Below are 26,675 nucleotides of genomic sequence, written 5' to 3'. Positions count from 1 at the left end.
TTCATTTTATAGTCAGAAAAAAACGAACAAATTGATGACTGATAGATTTCTAGAATGTATCAGCATTGGCAAAAGACCAGAAAAGCAAAATTATGTATTTTTAGACAAAAATTCAAAACTTGAATTTCAGAGCAAAAGACAGTTCTCACACAAAATCTCACTAGCTTTGCTGTTGAGATTTCAGTCCCAAATGACAACAACTTCACATTACAATGATCTTAGAAGAAAAATGCTTCCTGAACGGGAGCTTGGGAGAGGAGAGACATTGCTGGGAGGATAAATATGTCCCTTCAAATGAAGTTTAGATGAAAATCTGATGACTCAGCAAGCAATATGATGCTTTGAAATGAGTTGATAAAATTATCTGTTATTTATTAACAAAAGACATCATTAAGTTGAAATATTCTTTATACAGCTATTAGTTTTATGCATTCAAAGCATTTAATCATATTTTATGAAAGAGTATTTCTAAGTCTCATACAATGTAAAACTAAGTTTAATACAGAGATTTCTGTGCACTTCTCCACTTCTGATTATGTGAGCACCCTCTATTCTTGAAACACGAAACACACACCTACCTAGGACACATGTACCTACTAAATAAAACTGAAAAAGAAATGAGAAATAAAGATCATAAATGTTACAGGAACAAACAGCTCTTCAGATCATCATCACACCCACTATGGAAAATTATTTGAAAAACTGACGTTATAAGGAAAGGTATCATTCTTCACTGCACATTGATGTGAATGGCAGCATGGAGGACATCCCCAAATCTTCGTACCTGATTTTGTGGACCTTTCCACCGTACTAGGGGATTCTTTACTTATTTTTTCATTTTTATCTTCATTGGACCGCCGAGGAATTGCAGCAGTTTGTGATCCTTTCCGAGCAGGAACATGCTGCCCTTTTTTAGTATCTGAGTCTCTGGACTCCGGTAAGTTCTTCCCATCCCCAGATTCCTGAAAGAAACATTTACACATGTTAGCATGCTACTGAATGCTACAATCAACCTCTACATAATTACCACATATTTTTCCCATTTTTTTCCTTTTTACACTGTACAATGTATACCCTGGATATATGTGCCACCATATAATTTTCTGAAGAATCACTAAACAATATCCCAAATTACTGCCAAGCACTGCTTAACGATCTCTTTTAAATACTGGCCCAAGATACAGCACAGACAATTTGCATTTAAGCTCTGCATTGACAACCACTAAGTTTACAGTTATTTTAGAAAGTCAGGGATACCTATGAACATCCCTTAACCCATTTTAGCCACAAAGGTCACTGATGTCTAGAAAACATATGTAAACAAAAATCACATAGAACAGCTTACGTTCCAGAATTTCAATACTACTACTCAGAAATAAAACAAGATTACTGATGATTACGTTATCATGAATACAACATTATATACTAACAGACTGAAGAATTGTCTCAATAATCTTTGTAAATTATCCTTTGGTTAGTAAAATTACACACAAAAAGTAGAAAAACCACAATCAAAGCACTAGGCATTTTTTTCTACATACAATCTGAAATAAAAACAATCAAAAGTAAAATACTGTTGTCATATTGTTTCATATTGTTTATCTGCAGCTTATAACACATAGCAAATTGACAGATGTTTATGAAAAAATATGTTTAGAAATCTGAAAGAAAAATGCACTAGGTTCTTTACAGTTTCTTTGCAAACTTGTTTGTGTATAGGTTTATATACACATACAGGAGTAGGACTTCAATGATCTTTATGTGCTCCTTCCAACTTGGGATGCGCTATACACACAGGACATGCACATATCCCTGCTCAATTTAATAAAGAGTTTAGCAATACCCTCTTGCAATAGTCAAGCCAGTTAGAAAATGAAGTAACTTTGCAAATAATTTAAATTCACAGATATGTCTGAAACATGGTGTATTAACTGGCAATGGGACAGGCAGAAACTTTCTAACCCCTGTAACTGAAAACTTAAAACATTAACTAAAACTCACCCGTCTGAAGATTTTGACTTTGTGCTTCCCAGTGTCCTCCGTCTGCTTTGTTTTTTCAGTTGTTGTATTTAGATTACAAGTAGGTGTTTGCTTTGACACCCCCAGCTTTTCACACTCAATCCCTTTTTCTTCTTTATGCTCAAGTTTCACTTGAGTATCTGGTACATTTTGATCAGAACACTCCATTTTTTTGTCTTCTTCAGCACAGCATTTCACACACACATACTCTTTATCTTCTTCACCCATCTGCTGTGCTTGAGAAAGGCTCAGTCCAACACAATCACCATGAAACCAATCATCACATCTACCACAGCCTACCATAAACCTGAAAACAAAGTAAAATATAAGTCAGTGAAAACTGTGAAAGAAGACTATGGAAGAAGATACAGCACCTTCAGCAGGATATATCATAATTGATTCCATTTGTGCATCTCAACCATTTGTTCTTACCTAGTTAAGTGAGTTTCTTTGGTGCTTTACATCCATATCCAGCCTTACAATATGGTATGATCTTCCTGAGAGGGGTTGTTTTTTTGCCTTTTTGTTTTTTACAGTAGTCCAAAACCTCACTGTATTTGTGTAACATGCTTCCAAATCCTACCAAGCTTCTTTTCAGACTCCTATCATTGTTCTTATGAATGTTAAAAAACAAAACAAAAAACCCAGCAACTCTAAAAAACAGTAAACTTGTTTGAAAAGACTTGAAAATTTTCTGCAAGGTATTATCCTTGCTTTCTTACAAGTATGATTGTCATCATTCATCACAAACACATCAGCAGCTGCATCTTACACAGCAGTAATACTGTCTTTAAATGTTTTCACAAACACAATGGGCATATCAACCTATTCTAAAATAGCTGGTATTTTAGGTCTCATTCCTTAGACCATTATTACTAAGTTATTTCTAGAAAGTTGTTTTTCATTCTCTTTACTGGAGAATATGGAGCCTGGCTTCCAAAAGCACCTGTCCAGCTTGCAGTCAGTGTTTTCTTTTAAATAAGGTACAGACTTTTGTACTACTCAGCTATTTTATACAGAGTTAATAGTTCTTTAAAGAATGTTTCAAACATCAAAATTACTATCTTTTAAAGGACATCCTTCAACTCACAAGTCACTTAACTGCATTTTAAAAGCAGAATCAGCTTGAGATACAGACTGCATTTTCAAAGCATTGTGAAGATCAGCTGATCTTAAACAAAAGCTTAATTTCTGACTATTTTGTGGAAGAACTTTGAAAACTTCATCAGCTATCATGAATACCTAATTGCAGATAACTGAAATTCCAGTGCAAGTATTTGGGAATGATGTGAAATTTCAAAGTTCCACGGGCTAAAAACCAACTACTCCCATGAGACTTACATGGTAGGAATTATTTCTTAAAATAATGAACCTGGCTTTCAAATTATGTAGGAAGACCTCTTGCAGTATCCACTTACATTCTCTTTCCCCTTTCGTATTTTTGACAGGGCAGAGAAGTGAGGGTTGGTTGTTCTTGCTGTTTTTTGGGTGTTTTCATTTGTTGAGGTGTTTTTGTTCAACTTTTATTTCTTTAATTTTGTTTTATACTTACATAAACTATATTCAAGATATGTACTTTACCATATAGTCTGGACAAAGCAAATCCAGAAAGACTGCAAGCCAATTCAAGAAAGCACAAGTTGTCTGCTAATACTAAAAAATTATTTACAGAATTCCTAGGTTTTGAATTTCATAGAAGACAGACCTGACTTAAGTCATTAATGAAAACCTGGTTGTTTTCATTAATATAAGATCTAAATGCACTGACCTGCAAACACTATTTCTTTCACCTATTACCTCAAAGGTATCTTCCATAAGGCGATTCTAAGCAAAGTAATTCCTAACTTACGTATGTCCCCAACTCAGGCTAGGATCTGCTATCTGCTGACTTACCTACTTGGCAGAACCATATAAACATTACAGGATGTGTTTAAAGCAACTCTCATTCTCCAGAACTGTAAATTAATGTTCCAGGTGGCTTGATGCAGGTATTGTATTCAAAAATTACTGTTCCCTCAAAGAGATGAAAACTCCTATTAACAGCAGACATTTGAAACAAGAGAACAGAAGAAAAAAACTATCTTTATGTTCTGTCCCTCCCTACTCAAAACGTATGTCACGATTACATTCTGCTGAAGAAAATATTATTTTGATGCAAAAGGAGCCTGAGAAGCTTTAGAGGTCCATCAGATTGAGAAAAAGCCTATGATGATAGGCTGATTTGAAGTTTGCTAGATTTGAAGAAACTGGTTTTTAAAGTAGTTTGGGAAGAATTTTTTTTTCTGAGCTGCAAGGACATTAATATTATTACTTGTCACTAGCAAACAATATCTGCCCATCTACTTCATAATTTTAATTAGAAATGCAGAGGTTCCTTCATGCTTTGTCAGTATCTTAACCTTTTCATATTCATGTTTCCAGCAAACTGCAAGAACAAGAAAGGTAATGCTAGGGCACAATTACTTCTGATGGTCTCAGCAGAGTAATACCACAGCATTTGGTATGGTATTTCATACACAACAGAAGAACAAGAAAGAAGTGGCAGGACTGCTACGCAAAGCTCACTGCTCCTTTCCAAGAGCCTAGAGCTAAATATGCATGGGCAAGAAATACAAGGTGAGTGCCTGTTTTGTAACTGCAAGGGTCCACAGTGGGTGCTTTACATAGAACACATCTTGTATCACTCCAGTAAAATACTACTAAAGCTCTGGGAACACTGGAACTGGTTACAGAAATTCCCCATGTAAGATTTTCTTCAAAAGCTGAAATAGAATCAAACCACACAGCCAAGCATCATGCTTAAAGGGTGCTTTGGTGTCCTAAGGAATTAACACCTGTTGCTCAAAAATAAAAGGAAACCAAGAACACACCATCATGAAGCCACAACTGCTATTAATTGAATTTTTATTAAAATGTATGTATTTTTTTTCCTCAGTTTGTAAATTCAGGCATCAGACACTAATCTGTTATACGAGGAAGATGGATTGCAGTGTTTAGTAAGCAAAACAAACTTTGGTTTCATATTTAGAAAATGGGTATTTGCTGAAGAGATTAAACTAAAATACACAAGATGCTGCACACCTTCAACTTTAAATTGACAGCACACAGAATTTTTCAGCTTAGCTCACACGTATTAAGGGAGATAAGAGAGATGTTGTGTAAGTAAGGCACCAGGATAGGCATCCAGTCTTAAATCTTTATTTTCAGGTCTACTAAATAAATAATAAAAATTTTAAAAGCCAAAAAACCCTACTATGAATTCAGCTCAGAAAAGATCATTCTTCACTAAGACTACACACTGAGATAGAGATGTCATTCAAGCAAACTACTGAAGATGGAAGATTCATTTGGCTTCATTACAGTCCTCCCAACAAGGTTTCAGTTACACTCTATTTTAACACACACAATGAAACTACACACAACAGAACTTCAAAATTCAGGATTCAGAAACCAAAACTACAAAAAGAATCAGGAAATGTCCATGATGCCTGTTCTATAAAACAGAACGTATTGTTTACAGTTGTTTTGTTCAAACCTAGTTATACAAAATGACAATAAAAATACTGGTGCTGCCTGCCTAAAACATTCACTGTTTCTACTAACTGAGGTTTTTTTCCCACACTAGTCAAATGCAAGACTGGAACTTCGCAGGCTGAGAGCGAATATACTGATTTTGATACCAGTAATGTAAATAATCCTTTTTACCATAAGGCCACTTTTACATCTCTGTTTCGTTCATCTGCACACAAAACAACTCTGATTTGTAGCAATTATAATTATGAATGGGCAATGCTCAAACTAAATAGGGGAGTCAAGAAAAACTGAAGCCTGGTTTGAAGGCTCAAGGATGTCCTTTTGCACAGTTGTTATTTTTGACTGAAGTGGTTCTGGTATCTTGGACTAGTGAAACATCAAAGTTTCTGACTTCAGATTGCTTCAAATTTGAAGTGCAGGACTTTACCCATGTTGTAAGGCTGGATTGGAAGATGTAAAGCTGAAAAAGAAAGAAAAAATTTTTAGAAAACTGACAAGTGACAGCAGGCATTACTATAGCTCACTGGGACTTTTGCACTGATTATGGTACTGTTTTGTCCCTCTAAAGAATCTCCTTGGTAGTCCATATATCACCATGAAAAGAGACACCTTAAAATCAGAAAGTAATGGATGAAACATAAGAAGAGACAGAATAATTAATGCAAACCTGCCACATTCTCTCTTATGATTAGAAGACTTTCTTGGGTGCGTTATTTGTAGTAAATTGTTAGACAAAAAACTCAGGCTTGGACAATTTATTTTCTAAATATATGGGCCATATTTTAAAATTATGTTCATATATTTAAGTTATGTAACAGTAGCAAGTTTCCAGAGAAAATCATCACTGTAAAATGGGCAGAAACCACCTTACTCATAAAACAGCTTTTCATTTTAAAGCCATACTCGAGTAAAGCAAAATAAAAATCAGGAGCTGTTAAGAGTTATTCAGTGCGGGACAGTAACCAGCATTTTAAAATTAATTATTAATGTAAGTTGCATTGCCACAGAATATCATTTAGTTTCGAAACAATTGCTTCTCTTTAATCCTTCATGTTAGTGGTACATAGCAATTAGGAAAAATACCACAACAGGACTCAAATATTAACCAAAAAAACCCAAACCAAACTATTCAAAATAACACCCTAGCCTCAAATTCATTAAAGAGGAGTAAACCCACTGTTCACTTTTTTAAGAATTCAGTATTTAAAGCAAGTCCCCCATTTGCACTTTTTCCCTTAATGGCACATCTTCTACAGATCTGTTGTAAACTTGCATTAACATTTCAACTATTTCTCTGCTGCACAGATGCTGCACTACAGCAAATGTTAAAGCAGGGACAAGATATTCATGGCGAGGCAGCTTTAGCAGAGTGTATGTCCCACATCAGTACAGCTTGATTCAAAGCTCAAATGATAAGACGGTCTGTCCAAAAAAAATCTACACTGCCTTGTAAGCGCACAGAGACATGAGCAGTTCCACTTGTTCCCTCTTTAACAGTCTAACACAAGTGACGTGATTTTTCAAGTTCTGAGCTTCTAGGAAAAAAACCCACAAACCTATCTCAATCGCTTAGAAGCAGATCTCCTTATAAGGAATTTGCAGCATACCAAAAAGACACTGCAAACTTATTGCCTAAGTACTAAATTTCAATAATCCATATTTTATGTCATATGTTTCTTCTCGTTCTTAAAGGCATAATTTTCTTTGCTATTCATATTACAGGAACCTCTCCAAAAAGGAAGCAGCAGGAAAACAAACAACCCTATGCTTTTTGAATTAAAAACTAATTCATGAAACATGCCAAACAGCAAAGCCAAAACCACTAAACTTCCCCAAGACCCTGAAAAAAATGAGTATATTTCCTAATATTAATTACAAATCTGTACTAAACATAACGAATATATATGCACATATGTACATACACACACACATATATATAATTATTAAGGGAAGCTCCATTACCAACTAGTGGATTCTGCACATGTTGCACATTGCAGCATTAGCATCATATGTTTTATAAACTGCCTTTATAAGCACTTTGTATTTATGCCCATCTTTTACAAAATTATTTTAGACAACTTATGGTATCCATTTGTTAGATTCCTTAATGCCACTAGCATTAATAATAACCCTGCCAATACTGCAGCACAGTAACATAATCTGTATAAAATCTACAAATACAATTATGTAATAGTAAATAAAAATCACGGAGTCCTTCTCCACTTCAAGGAGTGGAGTCCTTCCATTTGCTAATTATACATTACAATATTGGTTTGCTTATACTGTCACTCAATTTTTAACAGCTGTGGGTGGAAAAGCACAATAGCTTTTAATGTTGCAAGGCTTTTCACAGGGGAAGAAAGTAGCAATACAGGCAGAAGATTTAAAAGCATCATCCATTACTGTAAACTGGTGACATCTTGCATAATCTGCTACTTAACATACTCATACTATCTAATGAAGGTTTACTAGAACTCAGGCACCATCATTATTCTAATTACTGTTCCTTGTGAAGAACGTTCTCACAACAAATTGTTTGTTGTACGCTATCTACTGATGCCAGAAATCACCACCTTTAAAAAAACATGCATGTGTAATTCAAGGATGGCTGTAAGTTTGGAGCCTTAAGCTCCTTTCTCGACCACTCTCTTTTGTATTGGCTGTGCAAATTGTATGATAACCTGGATCCACTATAATTCACTGACATTTAGCACTATTTTAAAAATACTAATCCTCCTAATAATCTTTACTACAGGTAAAAATGGTTTGCAGTTTGCATCCATCAGCCAAAGTACTTTTCTGTACTACAGTTCTGAAGGAACTTTTTAGGAATTATGTGCAAGCAAGGGATCAGGAACACTGTACCTTTGCTCAATCAACTTCAGTGCTTTCCAGTTAATTACGTTTTACAACATTACTAACTTTTCCTCCATATTAAAGCGCAGTTGAAATGTGGGGGGAAGGAATGCCCTAAGTAAAATCTACTGTATCACTTAATTTTTCTGTGAGGTCTAAGATCAGTTCATGTCTGACCACTCAAACTGGATTATCGAAGCCCAAGCAATAACAAAACCAGAAAAAACAAAACAAAACAACAACAACAACCACCAAAAAAACCCCAAAAAACCAAAAAAACCCAAAAAACCAAACCAAACCAAAACAAAACAAACAAACAAACAACCAAAAAAAACCCCAAAAAAACAAAACCAAAAAAAACCACACAAAACAACAGCAGAAGAGAATCCTCTAACTCCCACAGCCTATTAAAAAAACCTTACTTGGAACTGTTGAAATAAAGAGGAAATCACCAAATTAAAGTTACAAACTTGCTCTGTGATAATGCTTTCTAGAACATTTGCTTAGAAACAGAGTATCTCAAGTTGTCTATGAATTATTCATCCAAAATTGATCGAACTTCTTGTTAAAGAAGAGAGACTACAGACAAGGGAGACAATCTAAAAAATGTTTGGTAGATTTTGTCTATTTGTATAAATAAGGAACCAGTTCAGCCCTCCAGCCTGCAGAGAATTTGAACATCTATAGTAGAAACCAGAGAAACCTTACATTAGCAGATTTCTCAATGTCTGCAGAGCTACCATCTTAATGTAGCACTATGCCAAGAAATTGCATATTATTTTTAAAATTCAACTATCTTTAACAACCTTTATTCTTTATTCTGTATTCTTGAAAAGTAACTATTGTTCATGACAAAGCTTAGTATTTTCAGCATCACTTGGATTCATTAGGAATTTGAGTAGAAACTTCAGTCTGAAATTTTTCGATGTGCTATACATACCCATACACATACACACTTTTCACCCATAGATAAATGAAAATTTTTGCATATGATTTATGTTATTAGCTGATTAGAAAACATCTGACAGCAATATGGGAACATGCTGGCAACATCAAACGTTGAAAATAATACTGTGAGTAACAACAATTCCAACCTTGCACTGAAAAAATACCCTTTGAGGTGTGCTGAAAATCACAAAAAGTTAACTGTGCAGAAACAAAAGGCTTAGTTTCCATATGAAAGAGCAATTCTTTTTAGTTATGTAGCAAAGATACATCATAATACATCAAGCAAACAAGCTGAGAGATTCCTAAAGCAAATCACTGACAAGCCACTCTCTGAGCAATGAAAAAAATAATATACAAAACAGCAATGATGGTTACAGCTTATAAACTTCAAGACAAATGCAAAAGACAGCATGAAGTCATTGTTCAAAGCTCAGGTGCCAAACAATGATGATCTATTAACAGAAAGCAAGCAAGCACTGTCTCTTACAAAGCAAGATGTTATAACTTGTCAACATTTTTCATCACGCAAATCTCATGTTTATAAAACAGAATTCCTCCTTTCCCAGACAAATGTACTGTATCAGAAGTACAAGGTATGCCTACTTCTACTCTGCACTTGGCCAACAAATTACTGCATGTATTCCTAAAGATATAAATTTACTCCACTTGTCATGTGCTGATCTGAAATAAAACAACACTGAAGTATCATCCTTCTACTGCTGTTCTAGCAGGCAGATAAAATTACTCTGGGTCTATGTAAGGCCTGTGTAAGCACCACCCTTTGGGGATTCTGTACACAAAAAAAGATGCCATGATTTCCACACATTATCTTCAACCTGAATCAATTCTTCAAGTTTGGTATTGCAATAACAAGTTAGTTGTTTTACATTTATTACATGGAATACACAAAGGTTCAAGTGACTACCACTCTGCATTCTGAATTTTAAATATGTTACTTTAACATGACATCCTACAAAGCTCTTGGCAAATTATTTCCCAGTTTGGGGTGGCAACTTCAGTTTAACTTCTTCTCCTACAAGCAATTTTATCACAGAATTGAATAAAATTTCCAAAATTGAAATAACCATAGAACAAGACAGAAATACAAATGTCCTTTCAGATCTTAGCTCTGATTTTGACATTTCTTGAACATAGTGATTTGACAGCATTTGTGTCTTATACTTCCTCATTTTCTCTTCGACAATGAACAGAGAAAAAAGGGTAAGGGTGACCAGCTAGGTGGTTTCAAAAGGGAAACAAAAATTCCTTGAAAAGTAGTCCAAACAGCCAATCAAAATCCTCGTTTCATTACAGTAAATATTGAGAGTTTTGATTGGTTTCCAAGAGACAGAATTCAAATCCATCATCTTACACTTCTCTTTTGCACTGTACTAGAAGTGTTTTGTTTTTCTTGCACCAGTAATTAAATTAGCACAAAATGCCAAAGAACTGGAGATACAAGTTTTGCTTCCTCTTGTATCTTAATGATAGTAAGTGGATCTGCAAAGTTTAAGTTAGTTGTAGCATAAAACTACGAAGTTATCTGAACAAATTAAAACTTTATTACTTAGACTAGTAATGATAAAAAGTCATGCACTGAAAGTCTTAAATCTTCTGTTATTAGGCATGAAGCTCAATACTGCAAGCTTCCTTATCCCACTACTGTGTCGCAGTCACATTCTCTATACAAAAATTCTGTGTTTATGTGCTAAGAATCTTTCTATACATTTAGGAAATCTGATTATCTTGTGCTGAAAGTACTGGTTGTATCAACAATTTTGCAACATACAATTCCAACAGAAAAACCCTAAAACACTGAAGACTGACATTATAAAACTGATGATACCCATAATTACCATCTGTGGCAACTCACAGGCTGTCTCAATCCAACCTCAGCTGCTGATTCATACACTGTGTTATTCTCCTGGCAGCAGTAAGAACTGGCAATGCAAAATAATCCTATATCACTGTGTACCCCTGCATCTTCTGTAATGCTACTTTGACTTTGTAAACTAAACTAAGCAGATTTAACTGAGTCATTGCCACATCTTCCCACACTGATTTCATCCATTTAGTAATAAAAATCAAGACTTTCTGAACTCTGGCATCAAAAAAAAAACCAACACAGAATGCTTAAAATACTAGCAAAACTAGAAAGAACATAGCACAAGTTCAAATTAAAGCTGCATTTTTAATGGCTATCAAATAGTTTAAGTGCCAAATATCACATTTTGCTTAAAAATATCTACAGAAGCATTTTTTTATCTTTTTGAGATGTAATTTGCTGAAATACAGGCTAATCAGTTCTACTGTCCTGGTAACGCCAAAGATGACAAAACCTAAGGAAATGCAACCTATTTAGAATTAAACACTCTTACAAAGACACAAATTATAAGAGTCTTAAAAAAAAAAAAAAAAAAAAAAAGCAAACATGGAACTAAATTTGAGCACCCTCTTCAATCCTCAGCAACCAGGTAATCCTCAGCAACTAGGCTGAGCAAACCCCTTATTAATTCTTCCAGTAGGCCACAATGATGCAGTTACTATAGCTGTACAGTCAATGAATTTTCATGTATTTGTTTTCCAAATATGATACAATGAGTCAATAAAGCTCAGAAGGGCTTCTCAGATACAAACAAATGCCAAAAAAGCCCCTCAGGTGTCAAAGGTTCCATGTTTCACTCTGATGTACGGAGTTCTAAAGCACAGTCACTAAAAACTACTATTAAAATTTTCTCTCACATAAGCTAATCACAAGTATCTTCAGTTTGACATTAAAATACAAAAAAATAGGCTAGCAGGTAGAACAGCAACAAAAATACTTCCCTATTAAAACACAGTAAGTGTAATAAAGGAATACTTATTCTTTCACTGATAGATCATTAGTGAAACCAAATGGTCTTTTTCAGCTCACTTACTGCGTAGAGCAAGTTCTGCCACATAGGGATATTACCGACTTCAGAGGCAATCTCATTATTAAATTCAAAGTCAATTTCAGATATGCCCACATGTAAGTTTTGTGGACGTTTTTCATGTTCTTCTTTCTCTCCTCCCTGCCAACTACTTAATTACTGTTACATGAAACCTCACTGCAATGATTACACTAAGTGAAAAAAGCCTCTGTACCTCTACTATTAGAATTCGACCTGCAAAACTCACATGCAAAAAACTATTTGATTTTTTGTTTGATGGTGATCCTTCCACTTAAGAGGTCTCTGGAAAGAAGGAAATTACAATCTGGAACACAGATATCTTACTTCTTCTCTATCAAAAAAGTCAAGTTTAAAGTGCATAATTAAACAGCATAGAAGACTTATACATTCATCAAAATATGTACTCATATAATAACACATTTCTATTCAAACTTTTGGGCCAAACTAGTTTCTAATGCTCTGTTTAAATGACCAAAGAAGAGTGTATGAGTGCAAAGGAAATTAACCACCTGTATGACATACAGACTGGTACTGCAAGACTAGGACGACTTTGTTTTGGCACGAGCAGCGTGAAACATTTGGTGGAAGGAAAAAAATTATCTTCCAAGACCACTAATAAATTCCTAAAACACACTGCCACACACACCTGTTGCCATGTGGCTTTTTGCAAAAGCCACACTGCTTGCTGGGCACCCAAATATGTTTGCTTTCACTAGCAGAGGTATGTTCCAAGCCTTCCCTTTTAACAGTTGAAATGTTATCTGGAATGAACAAGGGAGGTTCATCAAGTGAAAGACTTTTGCTACTTCTTCTCTGGCGAGGCTGGAGATTCTTATCATTTCTTTTTGACTTTTTTTCTTTATCATCCTCCTTCAGATGTTCTACAGCAGAGGGATCTTTACTCTCTGCGTCTTCCTTTGTGGAGCTGCTTGTTTTTAGCCCAGTTGTCAGCTGGTGTTTGTTGGCTTGCTTCTGACCAGGATGTGAAACATGGCCTGACAATGAATGCACAGAGTGGTGGGTATCTTTAGAGCAGCTTTGATGAGTAGGAGATTTCTCACTTGCTTTTTGAACTGATGACTTCTGGGCTTGCCCAGAAGCCTGGACTCGGGGTATTTTCTTCAGCTTTGTGTTGGTCTGTTTTTTAACAGTCACCCCTGAAACACCACTCTTTGCTTTCAAACCCAGATCAGGTTGTTTCTTCCTAATTTTAACTGGGTTATTTGGATGCTGATGACTCTCTTGCTCATCTGCATTTCGCTTCAGACTTGCTGAAGAGGGACTGTGAAGGCCTGAAACAGCAACGCCAGCCCTGGTTCTTGGCAGTGTCATTTCTTGTTGCACTGTACCCAATTTTTGCTGAGTACCTGCAGTCAGATTTTGTTTATTCTGTCCTACAGATTTACTATGCCGGGGCCTAATGTTCTTTTCACACTTTGGTGAAACATCAATTTGTTTCTCATCTTCCTGAAATTTTGATGCCTCTGAGCCTTCTACTTTAGTACAGCTGATCTGCTGCTGTACATCTTGGCTTGATTGGTCAAGAACAGTGTTTTCTAAAATGCTATTTCCTGGGTCAGCAGAAGTAAACTCTTTACTTTTCAAGTCCTTATTATCACAGTCTGTACTGTCCAACAGTTTCTGAGACAGAGTTTCAGTTTTCTCCATTCCCTTGTCATCACCTCCAGCTTCTGTTACACATTCCTTTATTGATGATGCATTTTCATCAAGAACTTCCACACTGTGGGAACCTGAACTGCAATCAACTCCCTCTTTCACAGAGCTGGACAAATTTGAGAAGGTCTCACAAATGTCATCTGTATTCATGCAAACACTGGACGAATCATTATCTTTTCCAGTTACTTCTATTTGACTATGTTCTTCTGCTTTCTTCTCTGATTCCTCTGCTTTATTTGATTCCTCTGCTTTATTATCAGTCTTTTCTTTTGAAGAATTTTCCAAGTCCATTGAATCAATCATATCACTTGTTTCATTTTTAACTGCAATAATTTCAGTATCTGCAGATACTGAACAAACTGACTCAGCACTCCCAGAGTCAGTCTTCATTGCAACCTCTACTGTTTCCTTTCTTTCCCCAGGAGAAGGAGAACAGGGTTCTGTTAAATTAGCACAACTTAACTCCTGGGATGTTTCTTCAACTTTTGCCTGCTCAGGGCTTTCAGACTTGACTTCTTTCACATCTTCAGGACCAGGCAGACATTTTGTATTACTTTGGGATGCTGTTACTGCTGCTCCTTCCACCTGCCCTGATCGTCTCGTACTACGCCTAACCTCCTTAGGCTGCTCCGTTTTCACACGTGTGGCAACATCGGTCTCCTTAACAGGACTTCTTTCTTGTTTCTGTCCATTCTTTGGAGCAGATCCACTTTTTACAGACGATTTCTTGGTATTAAGAGGAGGAGCAACATTTGAACGCTTGGCCAGTGTGCTCTGCCGCAGACTCCGTACTGGTTCTAGGAAGGGAAAAAGAAAATCTCTCAGCTATTCTGCTTCCTTCTTTTGCAAATACAAGATTGCTTAGAATAAAAGTGACTTACCCCAGTTTAGCTTATTGGATACAAAGAGAACTTAAACCATTTACTAAACTTAAAAACCTTTCCAAAACCAAATTACTTGCATTTCAATTTTACGCTGACATAGTTTGGATGTAAAATTCCATTACTCTAAAGGCTATGGAATTTCTAAGTAGTACATACAGAACACAATGATAGAAAGACAATCAAAACTAACTCTACTTTTTTACCTCTCAGCCTCTTCTACCTCAAACAAAAATTGCGGAAGGTATATTGCTGTTATAAATGCATAAATGCAGTTGGCTTTTGCAAATATTAGAATGAATACTATATGTATAATAGTACTGTATTATGTTTTGTTAATAGAGTTTAGAAAGGTGATAAATGTATTTCCTCATTGTGACATAGTGTAAATAGCAGAAAGACTAGGTTTGTTCTTCTTTGTGATGTCTAGATTGACCAAGCTAGAAAGTATGGGGAGCAGGTCATCACCTTGTAACCCTGCATAAAGACTGCTAAATTTCTGACTTTTTTTATCCAAATAAAAATAAGCAAAAAACCTCAAGAAAAAAGATTTATACCCATGTTACCAGACAAAGTGGAACCACCCGCAAATAAATCTATCAAATAAAATAAGTAAAGACAACTCGAAGAATATGTTTAAATCATTCATATGTAACACAGCCATCTTTAAAAGTAGAGATCTGAGAGAGTGAAAAGTGTGCTACTTGCAGACCTTGTGCCAAGCACCCTTGGCTGAGAGAACTTTGCCTATTCTATCTCCTAATTGTCTATTTTTATTTTTTTATTAAACTTATGAATTCTTAAAAGAGAGTGGAACTCGTTTTTCACATTGTGGTTAGAAATATAACTGAAGTTTAAAAATCTTTTAGAAAACAGTCTATAATCTGAGATCCAGACATATTCTCACCTGATGACAACTTTTATATTTTCTAAACAACCATTCCAGTACCTTTCTAAACAGCATAATCACCAGCTTTGTACCACAGGCTCTTACATAAATATGATCTCCATATTAAGTAATTTTATCTTTTTAACTCAACCTGCTCTATAGGGGAAAAAAGCAGAGCATTAAATAACTCCAGTTCAAGTTAGAAAACCTGTAACTATAATAAATTAGCTAACACAAAGAATTTAAATATTTTAATAAAATACTACGTCTATTTTGATTAGACTGACTGTCATTACTACAACCCAATTTAAAATAAAAAGAGAATATGAAAATAAAAATAGAATCAAAACTTTAATTGTAAATAGAGACGTTAACCTAATATTCCAGTGTTGCTTTGCAACTCCATCATGCTTTTGTTGAAGAACCACATTATTGATTTTATGAAGACAAAAGGATCGAAAATCTCAAAACTTAGTTGAATGACCATAAGCCATATGGAAGACACTAATACTTATTAAAGAGGAATTCTAATTGACTCATACTCTATGGATGCCAGTTTCTAGCCACAGTGTATGAAAAATAAACTTCTATATTGGAATTCACACAACCAAGTTAAATTCATGAATGTTGGGGCTGGGATTTTAAAGATTTGATTTACTTCAAATGTGCAAACACAATCTATGATCACCTTGTGCCATTAAACGTGGTGATTTCCTCGGTGATGTGACTGATGCTTCTTCAGCACGGCTTCTCAAATTTCTATTAGGTAAAGCAAGCTCATCATCATCAATGGTGTCATTACCACTCTCTTTAACTCCTTCTTCATCCATAGTATCATCAAGACCAATAACTGGAAAAAAAAAAACAAAGAAGAAAGAGCCTAAAACTTAAATTATCAAAAAGCATTGCAGCTATAATGCTCAGCAAGACAGCATAAGAGACATTAAAAAATAAATAAATCGGACATCTAAAACCAAACAAAAGAGGCAAAAATGAAGAAATGAAGGACAGAAAATTTCCATGTGAGGCACTTTCAATGTAAAAAACTATCACCCATAGCTTAAAACTTCTGTAGATAGTCCTCATTACTTTTTTGTAGCATTTTTATTGGGTTTTTTGCCACAGGAAGGTCCCCAGTCTTAGAGGATCAGCTGCCCCTCATTGTTTCTTCCCACCTAACAAAAAGTGAAGAAAGGTAAAGAGCAGAAAGAGCTGATCCAGAAGAGAAGAATATAAAACTCACAGTTTTTCTCACAGGATACCATTTGAAAACTCACAGCCCCACCCTTATCACAAAACTGCATCTGTAATGGCTTTTGGAAGAGCTTTAAGTGCAGCAAGCACTTAAAACTCTCAGGAAAGACAGGGAACATCGTCTTTAGTGAACTCCTAAACTCCACTAACCTGAGAAAGATCCCAGAGGTTGCTCCTGAAAACAGGTTCCTAAGAGGCAGTCAGGTCACTGCACCAGCCATTCTCCTCACTTGCTCTACGTTTGGTTCTTGCAGTGGTAGCCTCCCCTATTTAAAGATCCTGTGTGTGATTAATGAATCCTGGGCCCCATGGGATGGCAAATTTGTGAGATCAAGCCAAACACCCAAGTAACCTTATGAATACATAGGCGAAGGTCTAACAAGTATAACAGAGACTCCAAACAATCAAGTTTGTCTGTATTTCGCTATTAAAGACACCAACTTCGAAGCATTTTTAAAATAAACTCACATGATACGTGTAAGATATTTAAAAATGTCTCAAAAATTGCTCACTTAAAATGACATAAATTAACACATCGATCCGAAAGTCAAAAAAGCAAGAAGTTAAATTAGAAATTGTCAGAATTTTAGACCAGCTCAGAAAATCTGTCAACTCCTGATCCTTCTCAAGTCTGATATTATTGCAACTTAAAAACCCCTATGTCCTTGTGAAGGCACTACAGCAATAGGCATACTTTTAAATAAAAATTGGAAGCTGTAAACACTGCTGAAGCCAAAGACTGATGATAACCAAGTCTATCAATCTACCAATCATCTGCCATGAAGAATTAAAAAAATAAAGTAACCATAGCAACATGTTAGAAATTCAAATATAGAAAGTGTTTTTATCGGCCTCTTAAGGAAAGCTGATCATGGCATCAGGTAATCAGCATCTGAACCTCGTAATCAGACGGCTGCCAGGAGCTGAAGCTAGGAGTTGCTTAAGCTAACAATTTATGGTCATCCATTTATTTTAACCATGATTTTTAGCTACTGCATTGTACCCATCAGTTCCAAGGAAAAGTGTTTGTGGAAATTACTGTCCCATTCCACCTCTCCAATCCCAGAGCCACCTTTACATCTGGTGTGGTTACAAACATACAGATATCACACACAAGGCGCATGAGGCTGATAAAGTTGGTCTTATCCACTCAAGAGTGTTCCTTAATCACTTATTTGGTATAAGTTACATACTGGGACACAGTGGCAAAAAAATTACATTGTAACTGCCCTATTAGACATTATTTTCCCAGCAAATATCTAATATTGGCCATTGTCTAAGATGGAAACCTGTATGAGACAGACCCTCACCCTAATTCCAGCTGCCCATTCTCACATTCTCAAAGAATCCTCCCAGCAGCCCTGCACTTTGGTATTTGTGTTTTCATAGTGCCCCTGCAAAACACGAAAGTGGCTTTTGGGAACAGACTGTGACAAGAGACTCCTTTCACTTCTGTTCCTTCTGTGTAGAACTAAACTACTAAGCTATTGAAGACAATATGAAAAATAAAACTACTAGGACAGCTTCTGAAACAACTCTGGAGCACAATAAAGGGCTGACATTAGTCTTGGGCTTTACAATGTTTTTGCTCAAGTTAAGGAATTTATAAATTCTCCTTTATTAATAACAAAAGAGACACATTTAGTCCATTATTGATAGACAGTTTGAAATACTAAAGTATTTTCATACTTACAAGACTCTGTGCTGTAGCTTTAATTTTTACAGAGAAATTGAAGCACAGAATCTTGCTAATTTCAGCTGAACTACAAATCATCTAGTAAAGACAGCCTCATGAGGCCCCTGATGAGGAGCATTCCACACAGACCCCTGCTGGAAAGAGAAAAAGTGACAGGAAACAGCAATAGATACAAAGCCTAGGAAAGTAAACTATCAAGGAGAAGTAGAGGTAAACAAACAATCCTAGGAAAGGTAACCAACAAAAGGAAAATCAGCAAGAACATAAAGAGATAATCTTAGTAACAATATCTAAATATTATCTCAGCAAAAAGTACAGAAATTAGAAAAATAAAATAGGGGGGGGAAAGGAATAAACAAAGAAAAAACTTATCTGAATAGGAAGAGTTATAGTATAGCAGCCTACGGACTGAACAGATTGCCAAATAAGAAAGTAAGAGTCACTGCTCATTCAACCACTGAATCTTCTATTTTGAGTTTCCCTTGCTATCTAAATTTCCAAACTGCTGCACTGTACCACTGACTTCATTTTTATATATGTTGTACCATAATAGAACAACATACAGTTAAAAAACAGTCTGCTTGCAAAACTGAAGCAATGTTTTCGCTATGCTATAACAAAGCCGACCATTTTTTAATTCTTTAGAAATGTAAAACTGAAGAAAACAAGTCTTACTTTCTGGTGAAAGAAAAGGTAAGGAGGAGAACACATTTCTAAATACATCATCAAAAAGTATGACATTTATAAATCCTTATTTTTTATTAACATAAGACTTTCCTTGATATTTTCAGCCACAACTAAGACAGAAATACTCAGTTTTTGTGACACATTGACCAAGGTAAATATCAAATGTAGAAATAAATTTCTTCTCTGTAGATATTAGCCCTGGATCCTTTCACTTAGGTAACCACACCAAACAGAACATCACTGCTGTTGCTGCTTTGCACTGCTATAAAATGCCATGTCCAGCCGAATCACACTAATGGCAGGAATGCGCAAATTCACAGCAGACTCCATATAAGCACGACAGATTATATGGAAATAATCTGAACATTTGAACATTTAAAAATTTATAGTTATATGAGAATAACACATAAAGATTTAACCTATGCTTCAATGAAAAGAACGTTTCAGTCCAAAGCAATAACACATCTAGGTAAGCCTTCAGAAGAACTAATCAATTCCAGTGAAGCAACAAAACATAGAGAGCAATACTTTGTCAGTAAATCTCAAGGTTGTCAACAAGGATTGTATACTTTCTATGAAAAACCTTCCTCCTATTGACATTTGTGATACATATGTTCAAGAAACAAGATTAAAAGTACTTTCTGTATAACATGATGTATTTTCAAGAAAAATTATGTGACTGATGACATAACTTACATAAGGAAACATCAAACTCTGAACTGTTTTATAAAAGTTTGTCTGTAACCCATTGAACTGAGAATTTGCTTGAAAGTACCTTGGGCTGCTCAGTTCAAGAATAGAGTCACAGTAAGTAGCATGAAACATTAACTGAACATTTGCTCCCATTCTCCATTAAAGTCTGCGTTGTAAAGAGATAATTTTACTGTCTTTATTCTAAAGACATATGAAAATCACTAGGATTAATAAACTTAATACAGCATGTATCTTGACAGAGGACTGCATATGCATTTTATCAAGAAAATGGAGCTACATCACAAGCCTACTGAATTGTGGTTCTTTAGTGACACAACTGGAAATGAGGAGCAGAAAAACACAAATTTTAACAAGAAAGTAAAAACACCACACCCAAACTAAGCACTTAATGTAAACTAATTAATTTTATAAGAAGGGACTCTTCATGTTTTTACTATTTAAAGAGCTAATCTAACACTGCTTTGCAAACCTTAGTACAGATCCAACCTCTCTCCACCCATGAAACTGCTCCAAAGGCATGAATAACTAAATACTTACAGAAGGACCTAAGCTGGGAAATACAGGTAGTTTGCCACCTACACACAGAAAAAGGTGCAACATAATAATTTATCCAGGTTCTCAATACCAATACAGTAACCATAATTTTATACAGAAAAGTTACAACCTTGGTCATAAAACACTATGTAGCTGTTCATATGGACAGACTGAAGAAGGAAGGCCATGAAGAGGTAAGAAAAGTGAGAGAGAAACAACTGTAGACCAAATTTTGGAATCTCGAAGTTACATTCAAAATTACTTTAAATGTAGAAGGAGAAATACATGTACATTTGGCTTTAGTGAAAAGAGCCTGAAATGCCTAACACAGCCAGAGATCACACCAGCTAAAGAAAAGAGTATTTGCAGTCAGAAAAATTGGTTTGGCTTCTAAGATTCAGTAGTGATCATAATTTTAGCAGTGGCCATGCTGCTTCTAACAATACTCATGAAAACACAGGCTAAAACTAGAAAAGGCAGAGTACACTTGAGAGAAACACTTTCCCAGCAGCAATCCTGAGAGACAGGAAAAAAAAGGCAATTAAAAACATGTCTCTAACATATTTTGTACATTTTTACAGCATCAGACTTCTTCATCATTTATGGTAAGTACCTGATTCAATAAACATACCCATAAACTAAATTAGTTTAAAGCTTGATTTTAATATAAAATCTAGAAATGTCTCCAGATGATATGCAATTAAAATTTCATTTCCTGTATTATAAATATAACAAATAAAATACCCCAGTAAATGACATTCTGAAAAGCTACAGAGTTAGTACAAATGGTGTTATTTAGCTCATTGGCATGCAACCAGTATCACCTGCTATGCTCACAGGTGAATAAGATTCCAGCATGTCTTCCAGCAAACCAGAACAAACCAGAAACCTATCACTAGGGTACCATTCAAGGTTGAAATGTGTGTTGCTCCTAAAGAGTTGCCATATTCTAAACTTCAGTGTTTCCATTTCTTATCAATTAATTGCTCATAAGGTAAAAAAAATCAACACAACCCCAAAAGCATGCCTCCACACTCACTCACACCACTCAAACATTAAGACGGCCAAGAGCCATTCTACACAATATACTTTTCTACATTGGTCATACCAGCTTGTAAGAACAGCCACCTCATCAAACTGAAGAAAGAAGCAGAGAGGCACCTAAAACATGATTTGGGACACTTCTGAGTGCTTTAAGAATTTGGATTTCATTTACTTCTCCAAGTTTCATTTTGTCAAATTCTTGAGGAAGGAGAAGCCAGTTGGCAAGGAGAGCAGTTACATCGATTTTTACTATGGACAGAAGGTCTTTCTGCTTATACCTCCTTCAGGACAGGAAGAGCCCTCCATAACTGCTAAGCTCCTATGAGCTGCAGGAGTAAGATGTGGATAGTTTGGACCCTGATTCACACGAGAGAACAGAAATTCTTGACTGTGCTGTAAGACCAGCATTCTCCTCAGTCTAGGCTCCATAAAACAGCAACCTAACCTACATCTTACAGTTCAGCAAACACATTCTAAAAGGATTTCAGCATAATTTGACCTCTACCCTATCCAGCTTGTGAGAGTTACAAGAGTCATAAAGAGTTAGGTTACTTCTGCTCAAAGCCATGACCAGGATCACCCACAAAGAATCTTGTTCTCTTCTCTAAATATGTAATATTCAATCAAAGCTAAAAAGATAACTCCACTCTGTTACTCAGTGGTAATTACAGAGCAAGCTCAGCAAGTTTGGTCTGCTCTGTCTTGTTTGACCCACAGTGTCATCTAACTAAAGAAACTATCTAAATCCAGCACAATCTGGATTCAGGCCAGGAGATAAACATGAGACTGCCTTAATGGTACTGATACAGTTCTGCCTATCAGTAGATAGGCAACAAACATTGTCATAGTCCTTCTATTTGTCATATAGCAGCACAGCTGACCGAGACACTCAAGTACAAGAAAGGCATGGACTTGGTGAAGTGAGTCCAGAGGAGGCCACAAAAATTAGTGGAAAGCTGGAGCATCTGTCCTTTGAAAAAAGGCTAGGAGAGTTGAGGTTGTTTGGCCTGGAGAATAGATGGCCACCTCATTGCAGCCTTTTAATACCTAGAAGGGACTTATAAGAAAAATGTGAACAGACTTTTTTTTTTGTACAGCCTGTAGCAACAGGACAAGGGTAATAGTTTTAAACTAAAAGAGGGTAGCTTCAGATTGGATCTAAGGAAGATCTTTTTTATTATGAGAGTGGTGAAACACTGGAACGAGTTGCCCAGAGAGGTGCTAGATGTCTGTCCCTGGAAACCCTCAAGGTGAGGCTGAACAGGGCTCTGAGCAACCTGATCTAGCTGAAAGTGTCCACTGCAGAGGGGCTGGACCAGATGACCTTTAGAGGTCCCTTGCAAACCACATCATTCTATGCTACTACTCTCCCCAAGAGATGTAGTTATAATTCAAACTTACAAAACCTGCATTTTCTGCATATATGTCTCTGTGAGCTTCTTAACAGGCATGCACTTGAACTGTCTAAAGGACACAATCAATTGCCACCAGTATCCATCACATATAGTCAGGTAACAGGTAATTCACCCATAACAAGAGCTTAGTATTAACTGAAAGCTTAGCTCTTGATGAATGATGCGCAATATAAGCCCTAAAGCTCAGCAAAACACGTTTGAGAGTATCAACTTTGGATCAGGCCAGTAAAAAACTCCCAACAAAAGCTGATGTCCATGATGTCCAGCAATAAGAAAAAGAGCAGGAAACAAATTCACACTCCAAACCAACTTAAGAGCAAGAGAGAAGGGGGGTTCTGAAAACCAAAATACATAATCTCCAAAATAAAGCAGATTGTCACATCTTAGAAACCAGGATGGGGTAAGAAGTAGGCCCTGAATCAAGCCCTTCTCATATACTCATGTTCAGATAAAGAAATTTCACACACAGTTAAGTTGAAGGCATATAAGACAGTATCATGTACATGCATAGATTTTCTACTCCTGAACTCAGCTCAAATCGCTTTCAAAAAAGTATTAGTGAAGCCATGCCTCCTGCCTACTCTATTTTATCTAGAAGACTGATTACCATTTTAGCTGCAAACCGTTTCTCAGCTTACTATTACTACCTTTATCTCCTCAGCTTGCTCACAGCAACCAAATAAGATGAAGCATGAAATCTGCACCACTTTGGAAGTTCTACAAAACAGAATACATCCAGTTGTTCAAGAAGCATCAAATATGATAAATCTGTCCTTTGCTGGTCCTGTGAAGTAATTTCCATGAGTACTTGGTCCTTCTCCTAAACTGTTAATAGTCTAGGGCACAGGGTTATGCAAAATACAGAATATATTAAAGCAAATGTTGTCAGGAGAATTATGCTTTGTTGCTTTTTAGACAAACTGAAGCTGATGTACAGATGAGCTTCCACCTAAACTGTAAAAATAGCTTTTGCACGGCTTAATTCATATAAATGGGTACTACCATCTTGAATAACCCCATTCTTCCCAAGCAGACTACATTAGCAGTGTTAGATCACCAACAGTGTTAGACAATCAAATAAATCACAAACTATATGAATTTTCAAGGAAAAAAGACAAGCAAAGAAACTGTACCTCAAACTGATACTCATTATTCTTAACTATAAATTGTAAGCACATACTGCAGTCCTACCATGTCAGAATAAGGACAGTTTTTACCAAGACATACAAAGGACAAGCAACAACAAGAACATTTCATGTTCTTTCGGACACTATACATTATTCCAAATTACACATTTTAATTTCTTTACTGGAATGTGGCTCTACTGGTGCTTTCAGATTTAAAAACAAAACATTAAATTCATAAACTTCAGCATAAATAAAATCAGCTTTGAATCTCCTAGCCTTCAGACTGCCTGAAATAGTACCCCCTAAGTAAATGCATTAGCTCACTTATTTTTTAAGGATCTTAAATTTAATTGTGATATTTAAGTATTAATAGTATGATTATTGCACTACTGATCACTTTCAGGAGACATACATGCCAGGAAGCACCTGAAAAGTTTCTCCATACCTTCAAAATATCCAGCTGTAACCTAGGAGTTAATTATAAAATTTTTTAAATGCACTACAAGTTTACTGGAGGATGCACAGGATGTAGGTAACAAAAGAATTTCCAAGTGAAGTGGAATTTGGTTTAGTTGGGCACCTTAGAAGGTCTTATGCATATTGAGAGGGATTGATTTTGTTGCAGGTTACAAAGTAACTTACTATTGCAAGAGTAACAAAGCATTAAGGACGGCCTCAAAATGTTCTTCTGAAGTAGGAAAAAAACGCCAAATATCTGTTTTGGTTGATAGCTCACTTTTCCATTGCTTTTAATCAATATAATCTTTGATTTACAGTTTTTCCATGATGTAATACCATCTAATTAGTGAAGGTGAAATTAGTCTGTAGCAACAGTAAAATATATATTATATAAGGAAATTATAAAGATTTTCAGAAACAGTATCTAAAACTTACTCAAAAAAATTAAACATGGATATAATCACGTAACTGCCTTAATCTACAACGCTTCTCAATAATGAAGCTAAAAAATTATGGGTTTTAAACTTCCAGTCAAATAAAGAGCACTACTAAGAACAGAGCAATAGACATACTTTGTCTCTTGCATCAAATTCAGTGTAATTATTTCAACTCTTCATAAACATTAATAATTTTAATCTCTTTTTTTTTTAACCTTCTAAAATTTCTCAATAAATTCTGAGATTGTTTTTATTTAAAAGTTTGTTCTAAATTGTTTCCAAATCAGGTATTCCAAACAGTAAAAAAAAATGTTATTATCATTCCAAGGTCTTGAAGCCAACCAAAGCAAAACACCCAGAATCCAGAATCAGCTCAGTACCAGAAGGCCTAGCACTAACAGAATAACCCTGAGGTCAGAACTCTCCTGCTCCTACTGCTAATCCAGAAACACAGTATTTTTTTAAGCCAACCAGTGACTTCAGTGATCAGGCACAGTCCTACACTAAACAAATTTTGACTTTTTTTGAGAGTAATTAACAGACAAAGTCTAGGCTATTTCTGATCCACATAAAGAGCTTTTCTCTATTGTTACACTACAAAATTAAAAAGACCTGCACATAGTTTACATGCCAAGCATGTATGAAGTGCATTGAAAAAAGGGCAGTAAGGTGACAGAAATCCCAACTTATTATTTCTATATTATGAAAAAGGGTTGGTGAAACTGTACTTCAAATTGTAATCTTAAAAAATTGTAAAATTTACCTGTAGAACAAGGCATCTGGAAATTGGGGTCATTGCTATCCAAAACAGGCAAACAGAACTGGGCACTTGCAGATCCTAGCATAGGATCCTTATCGCTGAGCATGTTCTTCAGCGAATCCTCTAAGACATTTTGACTTGTACTAAATCCTCACAGACTTCATTCTCCAGGTTGGATTCTAGAAATAAGGCATCATCTAAGTGTTCAGTAGGAATTAAATGGTTAAATGTATCAACTATATCCATGAAGACTCCTGTGTGTCTTTCAGCCCTATAGAAAGACAAGAAAAATACCATAAGAAAATAAGCTACAAATTGTAAAACACCTAAGGACACCAGCAAATTTTTTGGCTGTTGTGTTTCATAAAGAATGCTTAAGGTATTTCAGTATTATAAAAAATAAATTAAAAACTGCTTATGGCTTAGTATCGGCCACTGCATAACTAAAAATCAATTCCCTAATTATTTTAAAAAGAAATTCCATGCTAATCTCCTCTATTAACATCTGAGTGCTGACACTTCTACAGAGTGTGTATAATAACCAAAGTAAATAAACAAGTCCTTTCTAAAATTTGTTTTTGTTTAAACCTTAACCAATCCAAGGGGTAGGACATCACAGGAAGAGGATATCAAGAACAAGTGAACCTGGAGATAGCATCACTGTGAGCATGACTCTTTCTTCTTTTTAAATGTAAAAATGTGAGGTCAGCTTCCACTAACATCAATGGAGCTGAGAAGGTTCCAGAGCCTGTCATACTACAAATACGGACTACTGAGAAGAACTCTATTTTCTTTCAAAGAGCAACTACCA

The 26,675-nt window shown here is 35.6% G+C and overlaps 1 protein-coding gene across 1 annotated transcript in view; it reads right to left on the bottom strand.

Moving 5' to 3' along the window:
* The window catches only part of PHF3 (PHD finger protein 3), a 42,179-nt gene extending 16,049 nt beyond the window's left edge, over positions 1-26,130 (bottom strand). The window contains 6 exon segments of the mRNA XM_066314979.1: positions 785-962; positions 2,002-2,326; positions 12,937-14,764; positions 16,426-16,587; positions 25,868-26,014; positions 26,017-26,130. Coding sequence (XP_066171076.1) covers positions 785-962; positions 2,002-2,326; positions 12,937-14,764; positions 16,426-16,587; positions 25,868-26,014; positions 26,017-26,110 — 2,734 coding nt within the window. The 5' untranslated portion in view covers positions 26,111-26,130.
* Positions 26,131-26,675: the final 545 nt, after the last annotated feature.

Source organism: Sylvia atricapilla, chromosome 3 (genome assembly GCF_009819655.1).
Source record: "Sylvia atricapilla isolate bSylAtr1 chromosome 3, bSylAtr1.pri, whole genome shotgun sequence".
Taxonomy (NCBI): domain Eukaryota; kingdom Metazoa; phylum Chordata; class Aves; order Passeriformes; family Sylviidae; genus Sylvia; species Sylvia atricapilla.
Note: the sequence above shows the minus strand (reverse complement) of the source record. Positions and strands in the feature narration are given on the sequence as shown.